This window comes from Mus musculus, chromosome 19, assembly GCF_000001635.26.
Source record: "Mus musculus strain C57BL/6J chromosome 19, GRCm38.p6 C57BL/6J".
Lineage (NCBI taxonomy): Eukaryota > Metazoa > Chordata > Mammalia > Rodentia > Muridae > Mus > Mus musculus.
Window position 1 is genome coordinate 48638536 of NC_000085.6, and position 21370 is coordinate 48659905.

Below are 21370 nucleotides of genomic sequence, written 5' to 3' on the forward strand. Positions count from 1 at the left end.
TCTTCTGAGTATTATACAGATATATTTTACATAAACGTATTGTTTTTATTCATGTGTGGTGGTAGGGTGCTCCTGTGGGTGTAGGTGCATGTGTAGGTGTGGGCATATGTGTGTAGTCTACAGAGGTGAGAGCGATACCTTGGGTTATTCCTTGTGAGTGGCCCACCCTGTTTGTCTCTTCTTGTTCATTTGGGTTTGGAAACAGGATTAGTGGAGACTGGCAGTCTAGTGAGCCCCAAAATCTACCTGTCCCTCCCTTCCCAGCACTGGGATTGCAAGCATATGTCACCACATCCAGATTTTCTTTACACTGATTCTGGGGGATCATACTATGCTTAAGCAGGTGGTGTGGGGCACTTTAACAACTGGGCCATTGCTCTATCCCATCATCATCATCATCGTCATCGTCATCATCTCCCAATTGTTAAACACCTGAGACATGGAGAAGATGAGGTGCAGTGTCCGTGATCCCACAGTGACCTCAGAATGGTTAACAACAGAATGGATGCTCTTACCTGCATCACTGATACATGGAAGGAAGAGACCTTCACAACTCGAAACTGAGTTTTGGCCTCTAATTGGGTAGTTCTTAACTCTTAGGGTTCATAGACCAATCTCCTGCCTCTTGTGTTACCCCAGATCAGTGCCCCTCAAAGGATAACTCCTCACTCCATCATTACAATTTCTATGCACTTCCTGAGAATGAACATTTCTTAGACCTTGTCTTAATCACCTGGGTCAGAAATGCTAGATATACATAAGCACCCTGTTTTAATGTTCAGAACACCAGTGCATTATATTGCTACCATTGCTGTGACATTCAGGAAGGGAAGGCTACTGCACTAGTTTAACTAAGCCAGAATCCCCAGGGTAGGGCCTGTGCTTTGGTGTTTAACATTTTTCACACAGTTCCCCTAGGAAATTCTAATATAAAGTCAATGCAAAGAGCTTCCATGAGAAGTAGGCACTGAGATAAGCCATAAAGGCAACTATGGAGCATATTGTACAATTTGTATTCCACCTAGAGAGCTTCGGGGAGGAAGCGGTGGTGTGCATTTGAGAGATAAACTCGGGCCTGTTAGGTGACAACTCTCTAATAATATACATTACAAAACAGGAGATAGTTTCAAATGTCTGATCACAAAGGGAAAAAAAATGTGTGTGTGGGATGGGTGGATGTATTTATACATATGATAATTAATTTAATTTAAATAATTGTACATTGTGCACACATGTCAAAACATTATATTGACCCCTGTTCATGTGTGCAATTCTAGTTTATCAGTTAAATACTATTTATGAAATATTTTGTAATTTAAATGTCTAAGTGATTAGTCAGTAAAGCATGGATATTCTGACCTTATTGGTATTTTGGCTTCGGTTTCTACCCTACCCCCCTCCAAATGTTCATTTCTGTGATTCCTTGGGAAATCTGTGCTTTGCAATTCATACCTTCACAGACAGAAAAAAAAGTCCAGTCTCTTGGCCCCACCACTCCTTCCTGACAGCCAAGTGTGCTATGAAGAGGCTAGGACTAGAGTTCCAAATTGTAATCTAGGGCCACTCGACCCAAACTCACTGTGTCTCTGGATGCTTACAAAGGCTGATTTCTGATCTGTGAAATGAAGGGGCTGGATTAGACGGAGATCTTTCAAAGGTTGCTGTGTCCAGCTCTCCCGGGGACTGTCCTGTCGAGGTGAGCTGTCATGGATCCTGAGATGTTCCTGTCTGACCTACTTTATGGGAGTGGACGTGAAGGCTGTTCTCACAGAAGGTGCTGCTGCTAAAATTAAACTGGCAGCTTATGACCTCCTTGCCAGTCTTCGATCAGTGGTGTCTGAGTGGAGCTTCTAGGGGCTGAGTTTTGTGTCTTCCCTGGAGGTTTGCTGTGACTCCCTGGATCCTCTTGTTCCTGTGTCCTTGGTCTTTTATCATGACTTGAAAAGGCTTCTAATTTGGGAGAATAATCACCATCATTCCTTTCAGTGTTCCACGTGACTTTCAATGCTATCGTTGGACTCATCAATTGTTATCAGATTAATGACAAGGACCTCTAAAAAGAAACTGCCACACACATTGTGCAGCTCTGTCTCAGGTTTTTGTTTTTGTGTTTTGAAATCTTCCCTTTCTTAGAATAAAGTGAGCAATGTGAGGTGAACAAATCCCTGGAGCGTGGAGAGCAAGCGCTGGTTTGTCTGCAATGAGTTTGTCTAGCGACTAAAGGATGCTTAAGGCAGGGTCTGATGGAGGTTGTCTGACTGAAATTGTTTTAATCAGCCACTCAACAAATATTTACTGATGATTTTTCCCTGTGACAAGCACAGTGATTGCATACCCTGATGGATTATTCAACAGTAAACTCTGAGGTCAATGAACATGTCTGATAGGGATACAAAGGTGATTTCAACCTATTGCAACGGTCTTTTAACCCAAGGCGAACAATACCATTTTATTATTAAAGGAATTCTCATCAAAAGTCATTTTCCAACAATTTGTGATCAGATAAGGAATATAAACAGGGAGGGCTTGACTCAACTGAACACCTGGTGGAAGGATTCTTTTTTTTATCTGCTGCCTAGAAGACCCATAATTAGGCAGTCAGCAAATGTAAGACTGGGGAAAAGGGAGAAAATAAAACAGCAGGCTAGAGGGCAGGTTAGCTCATTTTGTTCTTCACATAAAAGAACAATAGCTAACATGGAATACTTTCCATGTACCACCAGCCATATCAGTATTTACTGCTTAGTCAATGTAATCTGTGACTCTCGGAAGCTAGTGTAGTGATCCTATTTTATATCACATAGATGCATAGTGTTCTAGGGTGTTGGCAACAAAGCCACGAACCCTTCTTAATGAAGACTGATGAGTAGTCAAAAAAATTAATTATATCCAGTTGTGCATGTTATGTTTCAGTTGAGCCCCTTAGCAGAATTCATGGTTAAAGAATTGAAAACTCCTCATAGAGTTGTTTTTTTTTTTTTCTCACAGATTGTATATGACTGTAATATCCTAATTCTCTTTTGTTGCATGGAATTTTGTTTTAAAGTGTCTTAATTAAAGCCAGAACTATGGCATAGTTAAACACAGTTACTGTTGATGGCTTGCTTATAGTATAAGAGCAATCATGTGTCTGGCACAGTTTAGGTTTATCACCTGATGCTCTGGAGAGATGTGCTAAGAGTTTTCTTCCATGCAGTTTCAGTGAGATGCTTATATCTTTGCCCTGGTGCAGTCGCTACTGACAGGGAGTATAGTTTAATTTGGATCATTCCTAAAAAGGATCTCTGCAGGCTCCTGAGTTGAAGACTTAGTTGACTGCCGATGGGTGTTTAATTGGTGATTAAAGAATTGATAGTTGGATAGATTACTAAGATGTTGGAGCCTTGTTGGAGAAAGAAGCTCGCCTAGGACATGCTTTGGGTTGGTTTATTTTCAGACCCTTTCTCTCCATCTCTGTTTCCTAGGCCCTAAGAGCTAAGAATGTCTCTACTATGTTTCTTTCAGCATGATGCTCTGTTTTGTAGGTGTGTGGCTATGGAGCAGTTTCAGCAGATTGAAACTATAAGTTGAAATCTTCCTTCAAGCTGCTTTTCTTGTTATGTGACATAAAGGGCAGAATGTCATTTTCTTGTGGCCTGTTCTATTCTGGATATTGGCCCTGGCCTGGTGGCATGCTCTGTCCTGATGTGAGTCCCAGATGGTCAAGGGATTTGGATGCTGGTGGTAGCAGAAATCCCAGCATCCTCTGTTTACCTGATTGCCATATCTGCGTAGGCATGCCTCTCATCCATCTCCCATTGCCCATCACATCATTGAAGCTCCTCTTATCTATTGAAGACCTCTGCATCCTCAGACATCAAGAGTCAGGAAAACTTACAAATATGCCTTCCATCAACTCTTTCATCTCTTACTTCAAAAATCTCCACTCTATTCCTGTATCATCTACATTGACCTTCTTGCTCTTTAACTTCTTTCTAACATTCTTTTCATATGGAATACCACCAGTATGAGTTACTCCCCATCTGAGTGGTCAAGAAACAAAAGGTTTCTAGACTCATACAGGATATTCCTACAATGCTACTTTATGTAGAATTTATATATGGGAGCAGGAATATTGTTGGCTAGAACCTTAACTAAACAAAGTGGCTGGGCTCAGATCCTAGTCTCCCTTATGTAGATGCAGCAGTCCACGGGAGAAGCTAAGCCCTGGCTCAAACTCACCTACCTGGCCTCAGTCCCACACTTGCTGCTTCGTAGCTACATAACTGGAGGCAAGTGCCTTAAGCTCTCATTGCCTGATTGGGCCTTCTTTAAATAGAGGAAAGGATTGATTCCAAACAAATAGAGTAGGCCAAAGGATTAAATAAGACCAGAGTTTCCGTGTAAGACAGTGCCCACCACATGTGTGCTTTCGGGATCTGTGAATTGTTATCATCCTGTGGCTCCAGGCACATCAGTTAATCTCTCTTATTATCCTCTTTACCATGGAGGAAAATTAGATGAATGGTACTTTCCTTAAAAACTCATTTCAACAATTAATTAAGATAATGCTTATGAATACCAAACACAATGCCTGATACTAGATGTTCTCTGTACTCATTAGCATTTGTCAGTGTTATCTTATGCCTTTCCCCATTTCCACCAAGGCCTCTCTTGCTCTCCCACCTACCCTGCCCACAACAGACATTATCCGACATGTTCACTTGTTTTGTTCTTTGTTGTTGTTTGTTTGTTTGTTTTGTCTTTTTTATTGTCATATTGTTTACACATTGTTTTCAGAAATGGGGCTTGGGACTTTAAGGCTGACTTATCTACCTGACTGCATCTCTTCAGTGTCTGTTAATTTCCCGGTGACATGGCATGTTCCAGAGTAACCATAGTTCACAGCAACATTACTATTCAAATCAGGTGAGGAAATGCAGATGCAAGGACTTAGGATTGCTACCTGTGAGTAGGCCTGGTACAAAGTCCAGGGAACATCTGGGTGTATCTAGTGGCAGCAGTGCCTTCCCACTGCGAGTAGTTTTGTCTCTCACCAAGAAATGGTTCACAAAATCTAGAATCACTTTTTCGTTGTCACAGTTGAAAAGATGCTGCTATATGTAGATGGTAGAACTGTTCAACGAGTCTGCAATGCACAATTCAGACCCCGTAACAGAGAACTATGTAGTATAGGTATTGATTGTGCTAAATTGAGAACCCTGAAGCTAATGTTGACATTAAGGCAAAAGCAGCCACTGGCATTTTGCGCAGGATTTGGATCTAGGAGTCACAGGTAAGACTGTTCCAATGTATTTTACAGCATGGTTACTTGTGCAAGTCCTTTGGGTACATTAAAAACACCAACATTGTGGTCCCACTCTTATTGATTTTTGGCTTCACAGATCTAGGCAGGTGTCTGTTAGTTTATGACCTCTACTGGCGATGTTCTTAAGCCCGTAGGACTACCGGAGGCAAGCATTCTGGCTAGAACACAAAAGGACCTGTTTCATGAATAGAGGGGGGGGCTTCTGGAGGGATGAGGATGGGTGGACTTGTCCCAGGGAGAAGGAACATGGGAATGGATAGAGGTATACAGGCCATTGGAACTGGCCCATAAGGGAAAGTCGGGCCATCATGCAACTTCAGAGTGGGTCTTATGTGCTCTGAAATGACTAAGCTCTTCATGCCTCAGTTTCTCTTCTAGACAAGTAATCAATAATGGAGGATGGTGCATTTAGGTCCAAGATTTGTTGTTAGGATCAAATGAGATAAATGAAACAAAATGAAATGTATCAACAATTATAAGGGAAAATATCCCTTGAAGTCCTACCTTGGTTGTTTAGCTTTTTGGGGGGAAAGAAGTAATTTACAGAAGTAAATGTTTTAGCTAACGGGAGTTTGGTCTTCTAAGACATGATTGTTTTATTTTAATCAACAAATGTAATTTAATTTTCTCTATCTTCTACCATTTGCCACCCTGGTGCATTAACTAAGAACACTAGGCATAAAGGCCCCTGCTTCTGTTTTCACTTTCTTCATCACTTCATGTAGCTGTCAGGCATCTAATTCATCTCTAACACAGTTACACCTCAGTGCTATTGGAAAACACAGGGACCTGTGACGTGGAGATTGAGTTTTAGGTCTGTTTGCCATGTTTTCTACTTCTCTTACTGCCTAGGCATCTGTCCTCTAATAAATGTGCTTCCTAACTTGCTTCTCTTATGTGCTGAAGCCTGGAAAATCAGAAAACCAGTATTGTGATGCTTTAAATAGGAAGCCACCTAGCTATGACAGAATACAGTCACTGGCATCATTAGCAATGGCTCTGTTTCTAAAAGTGCCATCTGTAATGGTGACGTCCTACAAACCCTGTGAATCAGGATGTACTAGAGACCTTGACTCTGTGCTCTTTGGTGCAGGGATATTTTAGTGTGTTTCTTGGCACTTGTGGCTGGATTTCTGCATCTCACACTACCTGGATGTCTAAGGCAGGAGAGGAGACCATTGCCCAGGTGGCCTTGAGAAGGATAGGCAGAGTGTCTTCTGTACAGACTCTGAGCTTATCCTCTTCAAGATGCTGGCAAGGAAGTCTCAGGTTTCTCTCAACCTAGTAACCAGGAGAATTTTTGTCCCAGACACCAGATTTTGAGTGTTTGCACCCAAGCAGTTGTTGTTTGTAAACAAATGAGGAAAGAAGAGTCGACATACTCAGTTGATGAGGACGTACCTTGAGACCAACAGAACAGGGAAGGAAAAACAGGTAGTGTTCTATGTGTAAGACATGGATAGAGAAATAATATGGATATTTAGAGGTGTCTTGGGTTGAAGACCCAGCTCAGCGGTGGAAGGCCTGCCTCTCAGTGAGCATGTGCAGAGCTCTCGTTCAGTTCCTAGGACAAAGGAGAAAATGTCATGACTAAGAAGACAGATGGTGGGGAGAGAGGCTCACAAAAATCTTTTTATAAAGCACTAAGTGGCAGGGATAGCTCAAGGACAGAGATTCAGGCTGACAATCCCATGTCATGAACTCTGTTTTGTCAAGAGGCTCGCTCACTGGCACAGCTGTGCGAGTCCTGCATCACAGAGGTTGCAGGTGGCAGTCTCTAAAACCAACCATACTTCTGAGGCTGCCAATGGATGCACTGTGTCAGCCCCCAGAATGCAGGATGGAGAGCTCAGAGTGCTGAATAAGCCCAGATGTGTATCACTCTGCTGTCTCCTGTGCTTGGCCTTACTCAGCCTTGTCTCTCCCTTTCTCCCCCCAGGTCGGTGTCTGGACTGGATAAGGAGGCAGACCTGGTGCACATGGAAGTGAGGACGGCAGATGGATGTGAGTGCTGGTGAGATCACACTATGCCCAGAGATCTGCCTGAGGTCTCTCTCCAGCCCTGATTTGCATTTTAATGGCTTGGGAAGATGAAAAACCTCAAGGTCTATTACTGCCTTATCCATCCCTATTTCCCAGTGTAGACAGAGACTTCCAGTCGCAAGGGAGACAGTTATTGACATGAACCACCAGGAATGAATTTTCTGGGGATGTGAGTAAGTGGGATGTATTTTGCTGCCCCTGTTAGTGATTTCCTGAGCATCTTTGGTGTAATTCAAACACTGGCCTCCATAGCTCACCCAGGCATTTTATGTCTGCATGGTAAACCACAGGGACCACTTGCTTTAACAAATGAATCCTTTCAATGGATAGGCTTCCTGGAAAAATTAATACTAGTTATTTGCAAAAATGTTGTCTTTCTATTGGTCAGCAACTTAAATATAACCTACAATATTGCTAGACTTTGTTCTTGACCTCGGAGATACAGTGGCAAGACTTACATTATCTGTGCAAACAAGTGGGTCTTTTCTAATGATGGACCCCCAAGAGTTCAAGTATATAACCTTTGGATAGTTTCTTAATTTGTTTGTTGAGAAGTTCATGTAAATATATAATATATTATCATATCTATCTTGCCTGTTCCTTCTTGAGCTACTGCAAGATTCTTCTTAATAAACCCCCTCTCAATTTCATGCTTTCATTTTTTAATTTTTTAAAATCCACTAAGTCAATTTGATGCTGCTCATATATACGTGTGTGTGTGTGTGTGTGTGTGTGTGTGTGTGTGTGTGTGGCAACCTACTGGAGCATGGACAATCTACCACACCCTCAAAGAGAATTATTCCCTTCCCCGAGCATCTATCAGCTATCATTAACTCCTCAATAAGAAGTGGAGCTTTGGGAACTCCCAAGTCCCACTATAAAAGAGGAGGCAGAAAGCATTCAAGAACTTAAGGATAAGAGAGAGTGTTATAAAATGCTGTCGTCAGTATGTGACCTGGCTGTTTACACTCATGCACTCGCAGGAGATATAGTCACATTCACAGGACCTGAAAAAGAGCGAGACAGACAAACACAAAGTTCATTGTAACTTGTATGGCTGCATATTTCTTGCTGAATTTGTGTCAAGCCAGTTGTTATAGGAATGGTAACATTTGCGCCTTGAGAGAGATGGCTGAGTGGTTATGAGCGCTGGTGCTCTTTCAGAGGACCAGAGTTAGATCTCCAGCACCCATATTAGAGCTCAGAATTTCTGTAACTCCAGTTCCTTGGGATCAAATTATTTCTTCTGGCCTGTAAGGACATTCCACACATACGGTGCACATAAATAACACACACATAAAAATCTGAAAATGCCTTGATAAAACTATAATAATTAGCTTCCCAGAATTTAACATATTTATAGGGATATATTTTCAAAGGAAAAATAAAATCAACTTAGATGAAAATCTATTTTGTTCTAATATATAGAATCTTCTAGGTTAGAAACAGACATAAGCAATCTAATAGAAACACAACAGAGTACACCGCTGCCTATAAGAACAGTGGAAAAGGACTCTTGACATCTCTGTGCTGCAGTAGCCTCTAGAACAGAATATTCTCTGTTCCCGTTCACCTCAGAGGTTTCTTGGATGACCAAATAGCAGCAGAACATTATGGAAGCCATGCAAAGTATAAAACTTGTAAGAATATCTTGCTTTGACCTGCTCTATCTACAGAATACATTAGGAAACACTGAATGTGCTTTCTGCCTCATTTAGAAATTAGGTGACCTTGCTCAGAGTTCTTAGCCTTTCTTTGAAACCTCATCTATTGCTTTATATAGTTTTGATCAACTTGTTAACATGGATCTTATTGTTGCATAAACTTGACAGTAAACTTGACAGAGTTTAGCAGAGCAACCAACCACACAACACACCTAACGATGACCCAGAGGGCTTCCTGTCATCTTGGGCTTATCACCACTGATAACTACCATGCCCAAGCTTGGTCTAAGGGTGTCTTGTGGGGACACAAAATGATTCTACCCATCCCTTTAGCATGGCTTCAGGTGAGATTGCCTTCCTAGGTGTGGCTCCTGATCCAGGAGATCAATCAGGCTTGGTAAGAATACTAGGTCTCACCCAGGCCAGAGGGTCTATTCTCTTCACCAGAGGGACCTTTTCCTATTGGGCTTTCACTAATACTTCAACGTTCCTCCATCTGAAGAGGTAACCCTAGCTGATGTTATGGAATTAGGGCTTTGACCTATTGGCTTGGGGACATTGAGTTAGGCAGTTGGGTTACAGCCTCAATGCACCTATCTAAAAGACCCCAAAGTGTATCAGTGGTTTCATTTATATAGGGATATATAGGGAGGAAAGGAAAGGAAGGCTTTGACTTCCTTTGACTTGGAAAGAGATATGGGGGAGAAGTAATGCAGAAATTATTAGCTCAGTAATTCTTAACAACATCCAATGCAGACATAAGTAATCAAATGGGCTGGGCTCACTAAGTCATTTATTAGTTCATCAGACTAAACTCCAAATACTAGGGACATCTTAAAATATCTTAGCCTATAATTCCATCACTCTTTAGAAACTCAGAGGCTAAGATGAAGGGGAGAAGAGCTTAGTTACTGGGTCTGCAGACTGAGAGCCTTTGCCTCAATTAGGGCAGGTACAGTAAAACTCCACGTTGTATATTAAGGGGACAAAATCACCTTTGTTTTAAAAAGGTTAGAATTATTTGTAAGAAGAAGGAGCACGTAGGACTTCCTCAGGTTGCATCGTTTTCTAAGTTGTCAACATGTGATAACCCATGTGCCTGGGTCTGAACTGGAATTTAGGTTCTCATTTTCCTGCTGTGTTCTGAATGCGTAATATTTAGGATTACAAATCCTTATCAAACTTCCGCAGGTTCAGACCCAAGCTCTGTCATTGTCCTAATGTCTCAGCTGTGGGACACAGGGAAATCTTTCAATCAGCTGGCACCTTAATGAAGACATTAATAATCCTGGGATGGTGTATTGAGAGTGACAGTTTCTTATTGTAATATTGAAAGATTTAATAAGTTGATCCACATGGTCCTAAAATATTTTCAGAACTGATAAGGAGGACTCCAAAATGCTGTTCTTGTTACTTTTATCATTATGATCACCACCATCATCACTACCTGAGTCATCACCACCACCGTTATCATCATGACCATCATCAGCACCGCCAACATCAGCACCACCTCTACCATCATAATCTAGGAGAGATTATTTCACATGAATTACACATAGCTCTCAATGAAGTCAGCACAGGTTGCCAGGTTATTTGTACACCTGTAACCTTGACAGATTGTCTCCTGTGCCATAAGATTTCTGGACTTTTCCTTTATCATAGGTTTCACTAGAGCTTGAAAGTCTTAATCCCAGTTGAAGGGATAGGAACTCCCTATTTTTGCTTGCATTTTCATATCCACTGTGCCTCTAGGGTTAAATTAGGCTTTTCGATCAATGCCACATCCTTTGATTTGCACTTCATGTAAATAGGTTAGCTCCACTTTCCAGTCAAGGACAAACAGTATTAGGGAAGCTAAAGAAGTTTTCAGAGTCCCCTTGAATCTGTTCATTTTTATGTGTTTGCATCGGAGAGTAATATTGTTATTTAAAATAAACAGCTCCTGGGTATTTCTCAAGAACAGACCCAAAGACCTGAATTAGCTTTTTGTTCAGAATTTCAATTCACTTTTCAACTTCTGACAATATGTATGTTACCCAACGGGAGGGAAGTTGAGCGAATCATGGAAAGTTCTTTCTTCAAGGTAGCAAGAGGCCCCATGTCTAGGAAGTGTGAATATTTAGTAATCTCAAAGGCAAAGCATAACCACAAGTCATTATATAATTCAGCATAACGGAAATGTATAGGCTTTTAATAGAATTCAATTTTGTTTAAGTAGTGCTTGCTGTGGTTTTATAAAGCCAGCAGAAGAGAGAAGATGCTTCAAGCAATAGTTCTGCAGGTATAGGGGTGCAGCTCTTTTGGAAAAGCCTTGTAAAGCCAAAGCTGGACTGTGCTATGGAATTTGTCAGTATGGAGAGCAGCTTGCCTTGCTGAATATGGCGAGTTAAAAGCATCCTCCTTGAGCCCTGTACAGCTCCTGGCATGAATGCAGCCTCCTCAGAATGAAATGAGGCTCTCAGGGTGTTAGACTGTCTCTCTGTCCAAATTCCGGGATGCTGGTGCACAAATCTCTCGAGGAGGCACATTCATTTGTAAATCTGCTGTCTCTGTCATTGGCCTGGGAGTCACTTGAGAAAACTGAACTCCTAGTTCCTATTTCCCAGAATAGCAAGGAGTGTCTGACACCTGCAGCTTCCTGTGTACTGTGGTGAATACAAAAGAAATGAGGCAGCCCAGCTAAGGCAGCCCTTCACAGCACCAGAAACTATATGCTGTAGTGAGGATGCCCAGAGGCTGTCTCAGCCTGGGATAGAAAAGGCCTTTCCTAAGCATTCTGCTAAAACACTACAGCTACTTGGAAACCAGGCCAGATATTACAGGGGTACCTAGCAGATCCCTCTATTTGTGGTGCCAAGGATAAACTTTTTTTGACTGTGACCTTTTGTTTTGGAAGTGGAGCAGTCCCCACACCAGCTCTTAGAAATGTGTGACAAAAGGTGTTTTTTACATTCAGAAACATGTTAGTCTTAAGCACCCTCCAGTTGGAAAATCACTACCTGGCGCTCTCACACGGCAGTCTAAATGCGTCTTCTAGGGTTTAGCCTCTGTAGTTTTTCTTCTTATTTGGGGATGTTTGAAATGAAGAACAGAAAATTCCATCTCAGTATTAATGGTGACATACAGTCAGTCTTCCAGCAGGTGCTTTGGTAGTAAGGCTCAGGGCTCAGAGGCATTGCCTATGCTCAAGTCCAGGTGAAGTTTTCTCATTTTCAAGGATTCCCTCTTCACACATCACACAACCTCAGCAGTCACTCCCTCCTCCTTCTCCTCCTCCTCCTCCTCCTCCTCCTCCTCCTCCTCCTCCTCCTCCCCCCCCCTCCTCCTCCTCCTCCTTCTCCTCCTCTTCCTTCTTCTTCTTCTTCTTCTTCTTCTTCTTCTTCTTCTTCTTCTTCTTCTTCTTCTTCTTCTTCTTCTTCTCATTCGTTTGTTCTAACTTGGATGTGTTCTTTGCTTTGTGCACAAGCCTGGCACTTAAAGGATGCCCATAGCAGTATAAACTCAGGGCATGGCTTTACCATCCACACAAACTTTTCCTTCCTGACAATGCTGCCACTGTTAGTTGGTACTGACTGAGTATATGGGGGATGCTCTCAACTACAGCTTCTTTCCTTTCCCTTCACAGTATAAATGGCACTTAGCTGATAACATAGCGAATCCTGGTGACCGTCTTACTTAGTCTACCCCTCCCGGATGAGATGTTGTTGTTACAATTAATGCAGGATTGGTACTGCCTTGTCCTTAAGTGCCACACTATGATCATTAATCTTGATCTGAGTTTCTTCCTGTGTCTGGTACCTGATATTACCAAAAGCAAACGAGAAAAACAAGGCCAGGGTATTAGCAGCGCGTTTTGGGATTTCCGTGTATATGATAAATATCCTTCTGGGTTCCTTCATAGAACTTTACATATAGTCATATTTATTCTCATTTGGAGGGACGGTTGCTATACTCACAACTCGAGATCTATTAGAAATATGGAGCCTGAAACAAATGGTATTTTCTGTGCAGCCTTGACACCCAAAGGTTTTCCTATGTCAGTCTCTAAGTTCTGATTGGTAGACTGGACATCCACTGTCCTCTCCTGAGTTCTCATTGGGCCGTGGCCACAATGGCACTAATTACTGTTGTTCTGAGTTTTGGAAAATCAAAGCATTGAGACTTCCAGCACACTTGTCTGGCTAAAGACTGCAAGGTCTCTTAATGTGAAGTGGATTTCAGCAACTCATGTAAGTGCTGGTGTCTCCTTAAATGGAACCTGTCAGCCCATGCCGCACACTAGCGAGCCGAGCCAGAGCCAAGCTGTAGGATGAGTTTGGCAGCGGTTCCTACTTGTCACAGGCCAAGGTTTGAGTAGGTGTTGATTTTGTTTGGGGTGGCCTTGAAAAGACTTGATTCTTCTTTCAGAGTGTTCAAATGCAAAGAGCAGAGTAAACAGCCCGGGAAGAATGAGCCTTTCCATGAGTGTAAGCAAGTGGTCCTCCCATGTGTACCTTTGATTAGCAGAGTGAAGAGCTTTCGGAGACACTGACTGACAAGGACACGGGTTTTCATGCTGGTGTTTGTGATTTCTCTACATGTGTTTCCATGCAGCCTTTTACTGCATTTTGGTGCTTTAGTCAAGGAGCAAATTAGTAAGTTTGCACATATGCAAACATATCCCCAGTGGGCAGACATTGTGCTCCAAAGCACAGCTTGGGATCCCTGCCTTCCCCTCTCCCCTCAGCAACAAGTAGAAAGCCAGGCCACTCTTGGCTTCCTTTATGAACAAAAACAAAAGCGAGGACACATTCAGTACATATTCAGAAGCTCTGAAAAGACTGATCTTACCCTGTGCATGGTCAGGGTCTGGGGACTAAAAACATGTCTCCCTTGTGAAGTGGACCAGGATAAATGAAAGAGCATAGGTTGTGTGTTAGGTCATTCTTGGGTCTCCTTTGGACTGCGGTCTTGTTTGCTTAGCCACACAGCATTGTCCTGTACAATATTTGAAATTTAAATGGCCTGCAAAAAAAAAAAAACCTTAAAAATCAGAATATTTTCCTTCCTGACAATGCTGCCACTGTTATTTTGATAAAATAATAGCAGTATTTAGAAATCCAGAAGGTCTAAAAGCAGATTGCCTATAATGTATTAGAGCCAATTACTTTGAGGTCTCATGAAGGCCTAGGGCAGTCTTGGACTTGTCATCTTCTGCCTTCCCCACCTAAATACCTGAGATCATAGGACTGAACTGCCAGGCCAGAGTATGCTTATAGTTTGTCCATCTTTTAAAACAACAAACTAACAACCAAAAACAATTTGTAATTTTAACCCTGAAGGGAAAGTAAATATTGAAAAATAATAATAAGCTTCTCAACTTGGAGTTTTAAAGCAATCTACTTGTCATTTTGACCATTTATTCCTTAATTTCAAAAAAATGAACAATAACTGGGTTTAAAGCAATTTGCAGGGTAACTTCTTCACAAAGACTCAGTTGTAGTTTTTTTCCTGAAGGAACAAGAAATTGAATACATTGTTTTCCAGGATGATCCTGTAGTTCTGCACTTATCATCTGAGGTTTGGTTGTTGTGGTTTAGCCATAACCATGACTACAAATGTAGGGTTTTTTTTTCTAACATATACTTATATAAGTTTTATGTAAGTAGTAAGTGAATTTATTCTTGTTGCAAACATAATAAAGATGTATATTATTCAAAAATCACAGGCAGTAGTAAAATATTATATAACTTAAGTCCATCCCATTCCTAAAGTATTCATATCTAATCTTTATATAAGGCCTTTAAAACTTTATTCTGTGTAATGGTAACACAGACCTGTGTATATAAAGACCAAGTTTAAAGTTATCAATGAGTCACACTTGTGCACAATGGGAAATACAGTTTCAAAACCATGGTAAATCAATGCATCATGGAGAGTCTGTTAATGCATATGTACCTGCCAAATTTTGTAATAATGGCATGATACTCTGTCATGTGCAAATATCTTGGCTGTTTCAAATGTTCCTTAATTCATGGACATTTAGCCTATTTTCAGTTTTACATTGCTGTGAATAATGTCCCAATGAACATTTCCGCCTTTCCTCTTTGTGAAAATATTTGAGTCTTTCTATAGAAACGTTCCTTGAATTAAAATTACTGGCAAAAAAAATGCGCATGTAAATTTCTGAAAGCTTCTTCAAATGTTTTCTTTCAAACGCTAAATGGATTTATTCTTTTACCAGTAGTAAATGAGATTAACTCTCTACTATCCTAGTGAACCTAGGTATTACTCTCATTTCCGGGGTAGTGTCTTTGAATTTTGTATACAAGAAAGTAAAATCTCATTATTACTTAAGAAAGTATTACTCTGTGATTCCCCATAATGTCCAACTTTGTTTGCCGCAAGGATCTTGGCTGGCCATTTACCTTCCTGCTAAGTGTCACCATGCCCCTTTCTTTCAGATGCCCACTACCTCACCTGCAGAATCCAAGAATGTGCTGAGACAACTCGGAGCGGCCCTTTTGCCCGCTCCATTGACATCAGCTCCTTGGTTGTCCAGGATGAATATATCTTCATTCAGGTGAGTGTTATCAGCACAGTCAACAGCTGGAAGGAGACAGGTGAGGTTGGATGCCTGCTACCAGTGAGGATGGCATACCTGGGAACTTGAAGGTGTGGAGCAGAGACACTGTCCTTCACCAACTCTATGGTTCCAGGCCCTAGGGCTACTCCCGACTTCATCTGTACTCTGAAGGTTTTACGGGTCAGTGTCTGTCCAGGAGATTTTACTTACCAGGGGATTCTTCAGTCGGATTGCCATTTCAGGATAACAGAGCTGTCTAGATAATTAGGCTTTGGAGTCTGAGGTTATTTAGAGTCAAATGTCTAATGGGCTTTGACTTTAAGTAATTTATCAAAGCCATGCTCTGTTTCTGTCCAAAGTGGCTTCTCTGACTTAGACATAAAATCCTGCAATGAATTAGACATTGCCAGGGTTCACTTTTTGGAAAAGGCTAAAACTTGCTCAATTGTCCATTCCCCTTCCAGTGCTGATCACTTTTTAGAATGTCCAACTCTTAAGTCCTTTCCTACAAGAAATTGACTGTTTGAGGAAACTAAATGAAATCTTTATATATTGAGTTTGCAGTGTCTACTGTGTAGTTCAAGGAGATACAAAACTGGTGGAATATATGCAAAAGTAAAGGGCACTATTCCAAAGAGAGAAAGAGAGACAGATAGGTAGATGATAGACAATAGGTAGATAGATAGATAGATACTGACAGCTGTAAATACCTGATAAGCTGGTATATCAAGGTTGACATTTCATGACAACCTGTAGTTTCCCAATCTACTTTTCCATTGTTTACTCTCAGTTGTTTGCCAAATGGTTCCCCAAAGCAAACTTGAACTTTGACACGTCCCTGAATTTGCTCCTGAATGAATTTCTTCTCTGCCTGCTCCTTAGCTTTTCAGCCCAGATCAATCGCATCCCCTCTGTGAGGATGCACCTTGCCCTCCAGTGCACCTTCTAGCTCAAGGTTACATTTTTCTAGCTCATGGCTTATTAAAACCATCCCTTGCCAGATGTGAACTGATATTTCTCCTTTCCAAATCGAATATTATACTTCAGGGGTGAGAAGAATATTTTAAATTCTTCTTTTATCTCTCACCCTTGGCCGGACAAATTTTCAATGCAAGTCAAGTGTTCAGTGAGTATTTGTAGTATTGATGGAGACCCATGAGAAGTAGCCTGCCACCAAAAACCAACTTTAAAGAAAGAGTGGAAGAAGTCAGCATCCTAGGATTGATTCTCTGTGTTGTGGGTCTATCCACAGGTTCCTCATTGTCTCATTCGTAAGTGTTGATTGAAAACACATGCTGCAAAACATGCAATCCTAATCACAATTCTTGCTATTCCTCAAATTTCTGCCCAGGACCTGATGCTTATTTCTCTTTAGGACTTCCTGCCTGAGCATTCCTGTGAGTTTGAGCACTGTCTCTACATCCTGATGCTTTAAGCTTTAGTGAGCTGTGATCTCCATCACATGATAGGTACCCTTGATTAATAGCTCTCTCCTCATCCCACGGTGGATGCTGTTCATCAGAAACACAAGATCAGCTTGTGCTGACACAGCGGATAGAATACCCAGTACCAGTCCACTCAGGACAGAAACTCAAATAGCGTTCACTATTGCTGAGCCGAAGGAATCCACATCCTCGCTTAGCTGTATCCTTGGTTTGGAATCTTCACTGTCACCTGATGCCCATTGCCATGGTCCCCACATATGTGACTAATTATTTCTTTACCTTTGTTGAAAAGTTTAACATGGGATCATGAGATATTTATGATTTTGTCAGACTGACTGTCCTTTTCTTAATGGCAGTACTGTATACAATGATGAATCTGGTTGAACTGTTTTTTGGTAGTGTGACTTCAAGTTTAAACTATCTCCCCTCCACATGTGTTTCATAATGTATTTTGCAACAAAAACAAGCAAGCAAACAAAAATCTACTTTACTTTGCTTTAAAAGGAGAGGTTGCTTTTTTTCAGTAAGGTTGTATTTGTTGTCAGGTCCATGTGTTATTTCTCCTAGCTGCTGGGGCAAAGACAAGGAATACAGAAATGTCTTGGATTAGTGAAACTAATTCTAGTGGGACACCCACCCCCACACCCTCACACACACACATACATACATGCACACACACTGTGGGGTATGGGAGGTAACAGGGGCATTAGTTTGGAGTAGAGTAGTTTCTCAGTCAGATTCATGTGACTTTTCTATACAAAGAAGTTAATTGGGGCACCTACTCCATGGGCTGCCTTAGGATCGTGCTTTGATCATGGCCTCTGTGAAACACCACAATGCTGGAAGAGAGGTGGTCTGTGAACTTGTGCTATGCCTTTATCCTTTACTGTGATAAGCTCATTTCTCTATAAAGTCTGCCACATGAGGGTTGATGTTGTAGATAAACAAAACAAAGCAAAATAAAACAAAACAAGCAAACAGGGACTGGATGCTGGGGTATTAATGAATATACCCCATTGCTGTTTTAACTAGGACTTGATGACTTGACCAAGGACAGACACTTAGGAAACAGACAACTAAGTGTTTCAGGCTTGGCTTCTTTGAGCCCTGCATGGAGATGTGGGGTGGGAAATCAGAGATCCTGCAAGAGAGGCAGTGGGGCTGTCATGGTTAAATACATAAATTAAAAGATAGTATGTTGATAGTGTTTGGAAATCATAAAAAAAAAAAAATCAAGCACAGACAGAAAAGATCGAAGACACAAACACTGGTTCCTGGCCCACAGCAGTGTTTACATTCAGGAAGGTGAGAAGGTGTCAGCCGGTAAGGCCACGACTAAGAGTTGAAAGATGGTGTCGGAGGGAGAGATTGATTCTTACCCATGAGGCAAAGGGCATAAACTTGGAAACAAAATAAAACTAAAACCCAAAAAACCTACCCATAGGACAAAGGGCCATGAACTTGGAAAACAACAGCAACAACAGCAAAAAAAAACAAAAAACAAAAAACAAAAAAAAACAAACAAAAAAAATAAACCCTGCCCATAGGGTAAAAAGCTATAAACTTGAAAACACACACACACACACACACACACACACACACTACCCACACACAAGGCAAAGGACCATAAAATTGAAAAAAAAAACCCAAAACCTGAATTTCTTTAATCACCAAATAAACACAGGTTAAATACTATTACTTGAAGCTATCTACTATTTAAAATTGAAGTTATGCACAACAGTGCCAGTAATCTGCAGTTAAGCTCCGTACGGTGTAGCCCACATGGCGAGTGGTTTTCCATCGGAACTTAACCATCTCTTCCTTGAAAGTTCTGACACTCGCCTCTAAAGAAATGGCGGTCAGCCTTACTTCTCCAGTGTGTGCTCAGTGTGTAGTTATGACGACTTAACACTCTCATTATTATTGTCTGCCTTACTTACATTCCCATCTGTCCCTTTCACAGTATGGAACGTTTTAATTTTAATTCTAATGGCATAGTTTAGGAATATAGCTATTTACAGAATATCTGATCCTCTATTTTGGGATGATTGTCTATTGATTTCTTCTTGTGAATGATGCTAAATCCAGGAGCCTGTATGTATCTCTGTTTCCCCTTTTTCTCATTAAGTCTTCCACCACTCACTTTAAATTGGTCACAGGATTTTCTAGTGTTTGTCTTACTGTGTTAGCACATGACTGGTAATGTAAATATTTTGTGAAGCACTGTGGATAAAGTGAGAAAATAGGGTTTGTGGTGATTACCCACGATTCCCTTTCCAAATTATAATAGCTGACTGAATCATTTAGCATATCCATGTTCTCCTGGGTCCCGTTGGTCCTGCATTGGTTTGATCTTAGGGTTTTTTGGTGTATACAGTCACCTGTACCCATTAGTTTTTTTGGGAAAGCTCCACATTTAGCTCTTAGTTGTCTGAAGTTTGGCCTCAGTTGAAGCTTTGGCGACCAGCTAATTCATGAATTGGGGAATACTCTTGACTTCCCCTGTGTGACCGGATCGCTTTCCTGGTGTCCACATTTCATGTGCTGATCTCTTTTCCTGTAAACTTGGCTTTTGTTGAGTGCCTGCCTGTGGCTGGGTCAGGGCAGTCTGAGATTCTAATCTTTGAGATGTCTTGTTTTGTTTTATTTTTCCTGGCTCCCATTTAGGGAGGGGAGTTGCTTTGTTTATTTTTGCTAACCCTTAGGCACTTTTTATCATATTTGTAGACCAGTTATGTGTTCCTGTGTGCCTTGGGGTCATACTGTTTGAGCCCTGGGAATGTGTCTCTTTCATTCAAATGACTCGTTTTTTCCTCCATTTTTAAAAATTATCTGAAAAGCCCCTTTAAGATATCCTGAAAGACATATTTTATTTGATTTCCATGGTTTGGGCATTCTTCCTGTAGGTCCCAGAATGTGTGAGACAAATTGACAAAAGGAAGACAGCATTTCTTCCTGTCCCCAATTTAAACAAAATGAGATACAAACAGTTGTACAGTGTGCTTGATCTGTATTTAGTAATTTACAGGGTCATTCTGTCTCATTTTTCATTTTTTTAGCTCCTTTTCTGAACCTAACCAGATTATATTTTTATATTCTCTTCCTCCTCCTCCTTTGACCACAAAAATAGCAAGTCCCATCTTTCTCATCTTCCTTGTTGTGTCTTCCCTTGTTCTTTTTATTCCTGTTTAAAAACTCTTTTCTTATTGAAGCGATCTAATTATGTCATTTACTCTCTCTCTCACTCTTCTCTCTCTGTGTGTGTTTATACATGTGTGCATGCACACATGCGTGAACACATGCACTCATGCATATATGTATGCAAGTTCATGTTTTTTATGAAAATATAGGTGTGTGTACATGTGCACATTGTATTTGGAGATCAGAGAACAACCTTAGACATCATTCCTTGGTCTCCATCCTGCTAACCAGCAGTAGGCATTTTTGTCTGCATGTATATCTGCATACCTCTTGTGAGCCTGGCATCCATAGAGGCCAGGAAAATATTTAAGAGCCCTTAGAGTTAGAATTAAAGATGATTGTAAGCCACCATGGCTATGTGGGTGATGGTAAATAAATCCTGGTCCTCTAGAAGAGCAGCCAGTGCTCTTAACTTACTGCTCTCCATCTCTCTAGACCTGTATCTCTATATTTTAAATTATTGCTTATTTTTTTAATGATCTGAGTCCTTCAGGTCATCAATAAAATATCAAAAATCTAGGATGCTTATCTTGTGAAAGATTAGAGTTCTATCTCTGTTTATTGAGAGCATTTCTTCATTCTCAGTTCTGTGTGACTCAACAATTTTTTTTTCTCTAAGTAGTATTTCTCATAAGACAGAGTCCCCTAGAACACAATGTATGTGGCTTCTTTCCCGAATATATTGTATTTCATGGTTAAATTTTCATTAAGTCTGGAGTCGGCATTGCTCTTCTTGTTTGGCTTGCTTCTGTAGGATGATTTATGAGGAGAAAGGGGGCGCATTATAATTACTTGGCTATTTAAAACCATTTATAAATCCTTATCATGTGTTCCTGAAATGTTGCTGTAGTTTACTAACTGGTTTCTCTGCTCTCAGATCAGCACCCCAAATCCCTAGTGCCTTCACAAACGCCTTCCAAAGTCCTTTATTTAGCACAGAAATCAATGTCCTGAGCCTCCGTGGCTGTTAATCACCTGCAGGGTAAAATCCAATTCCTTAACATTGTCTGCAAGAACCTCTGTAGTTAGGGCTCTCATATGAATCAGCCTCATAAGAATGCTTTACTCACTATTGCTACCCACAAACGTCCCTTGCTTTAACGAACCCTTTGATAAACATGGACCCTTTTCATGTCCATGCATC

At 41.0% G+C, this 21370-nt stretch overlaps 1 protein-coding gene across 1 annotated transcript in view; it reads left to right on the plus strand.

Moving 5' to 3' along the window:
• Sorcs3 (sortilin-related VPS10 domain containing receptor 3) overlaps positions 1–21370 on the plus strand; it is a 599481-nt gene that overhangs the window by 432511 nt on the left and 145600 nt on the right. The window contains exons 6-7 of the mRNA NM_025696.3: positions 7248–7312; positions 15459–15577. Coding sequence (NP_079972.1) covers positions 7248–7312; positions 15459–15577 — 184 coding nt within the window. The remainder of the gene's footprint in view (positions 1–7247; positions 7313–15458; positions 15578–21370) is intronic.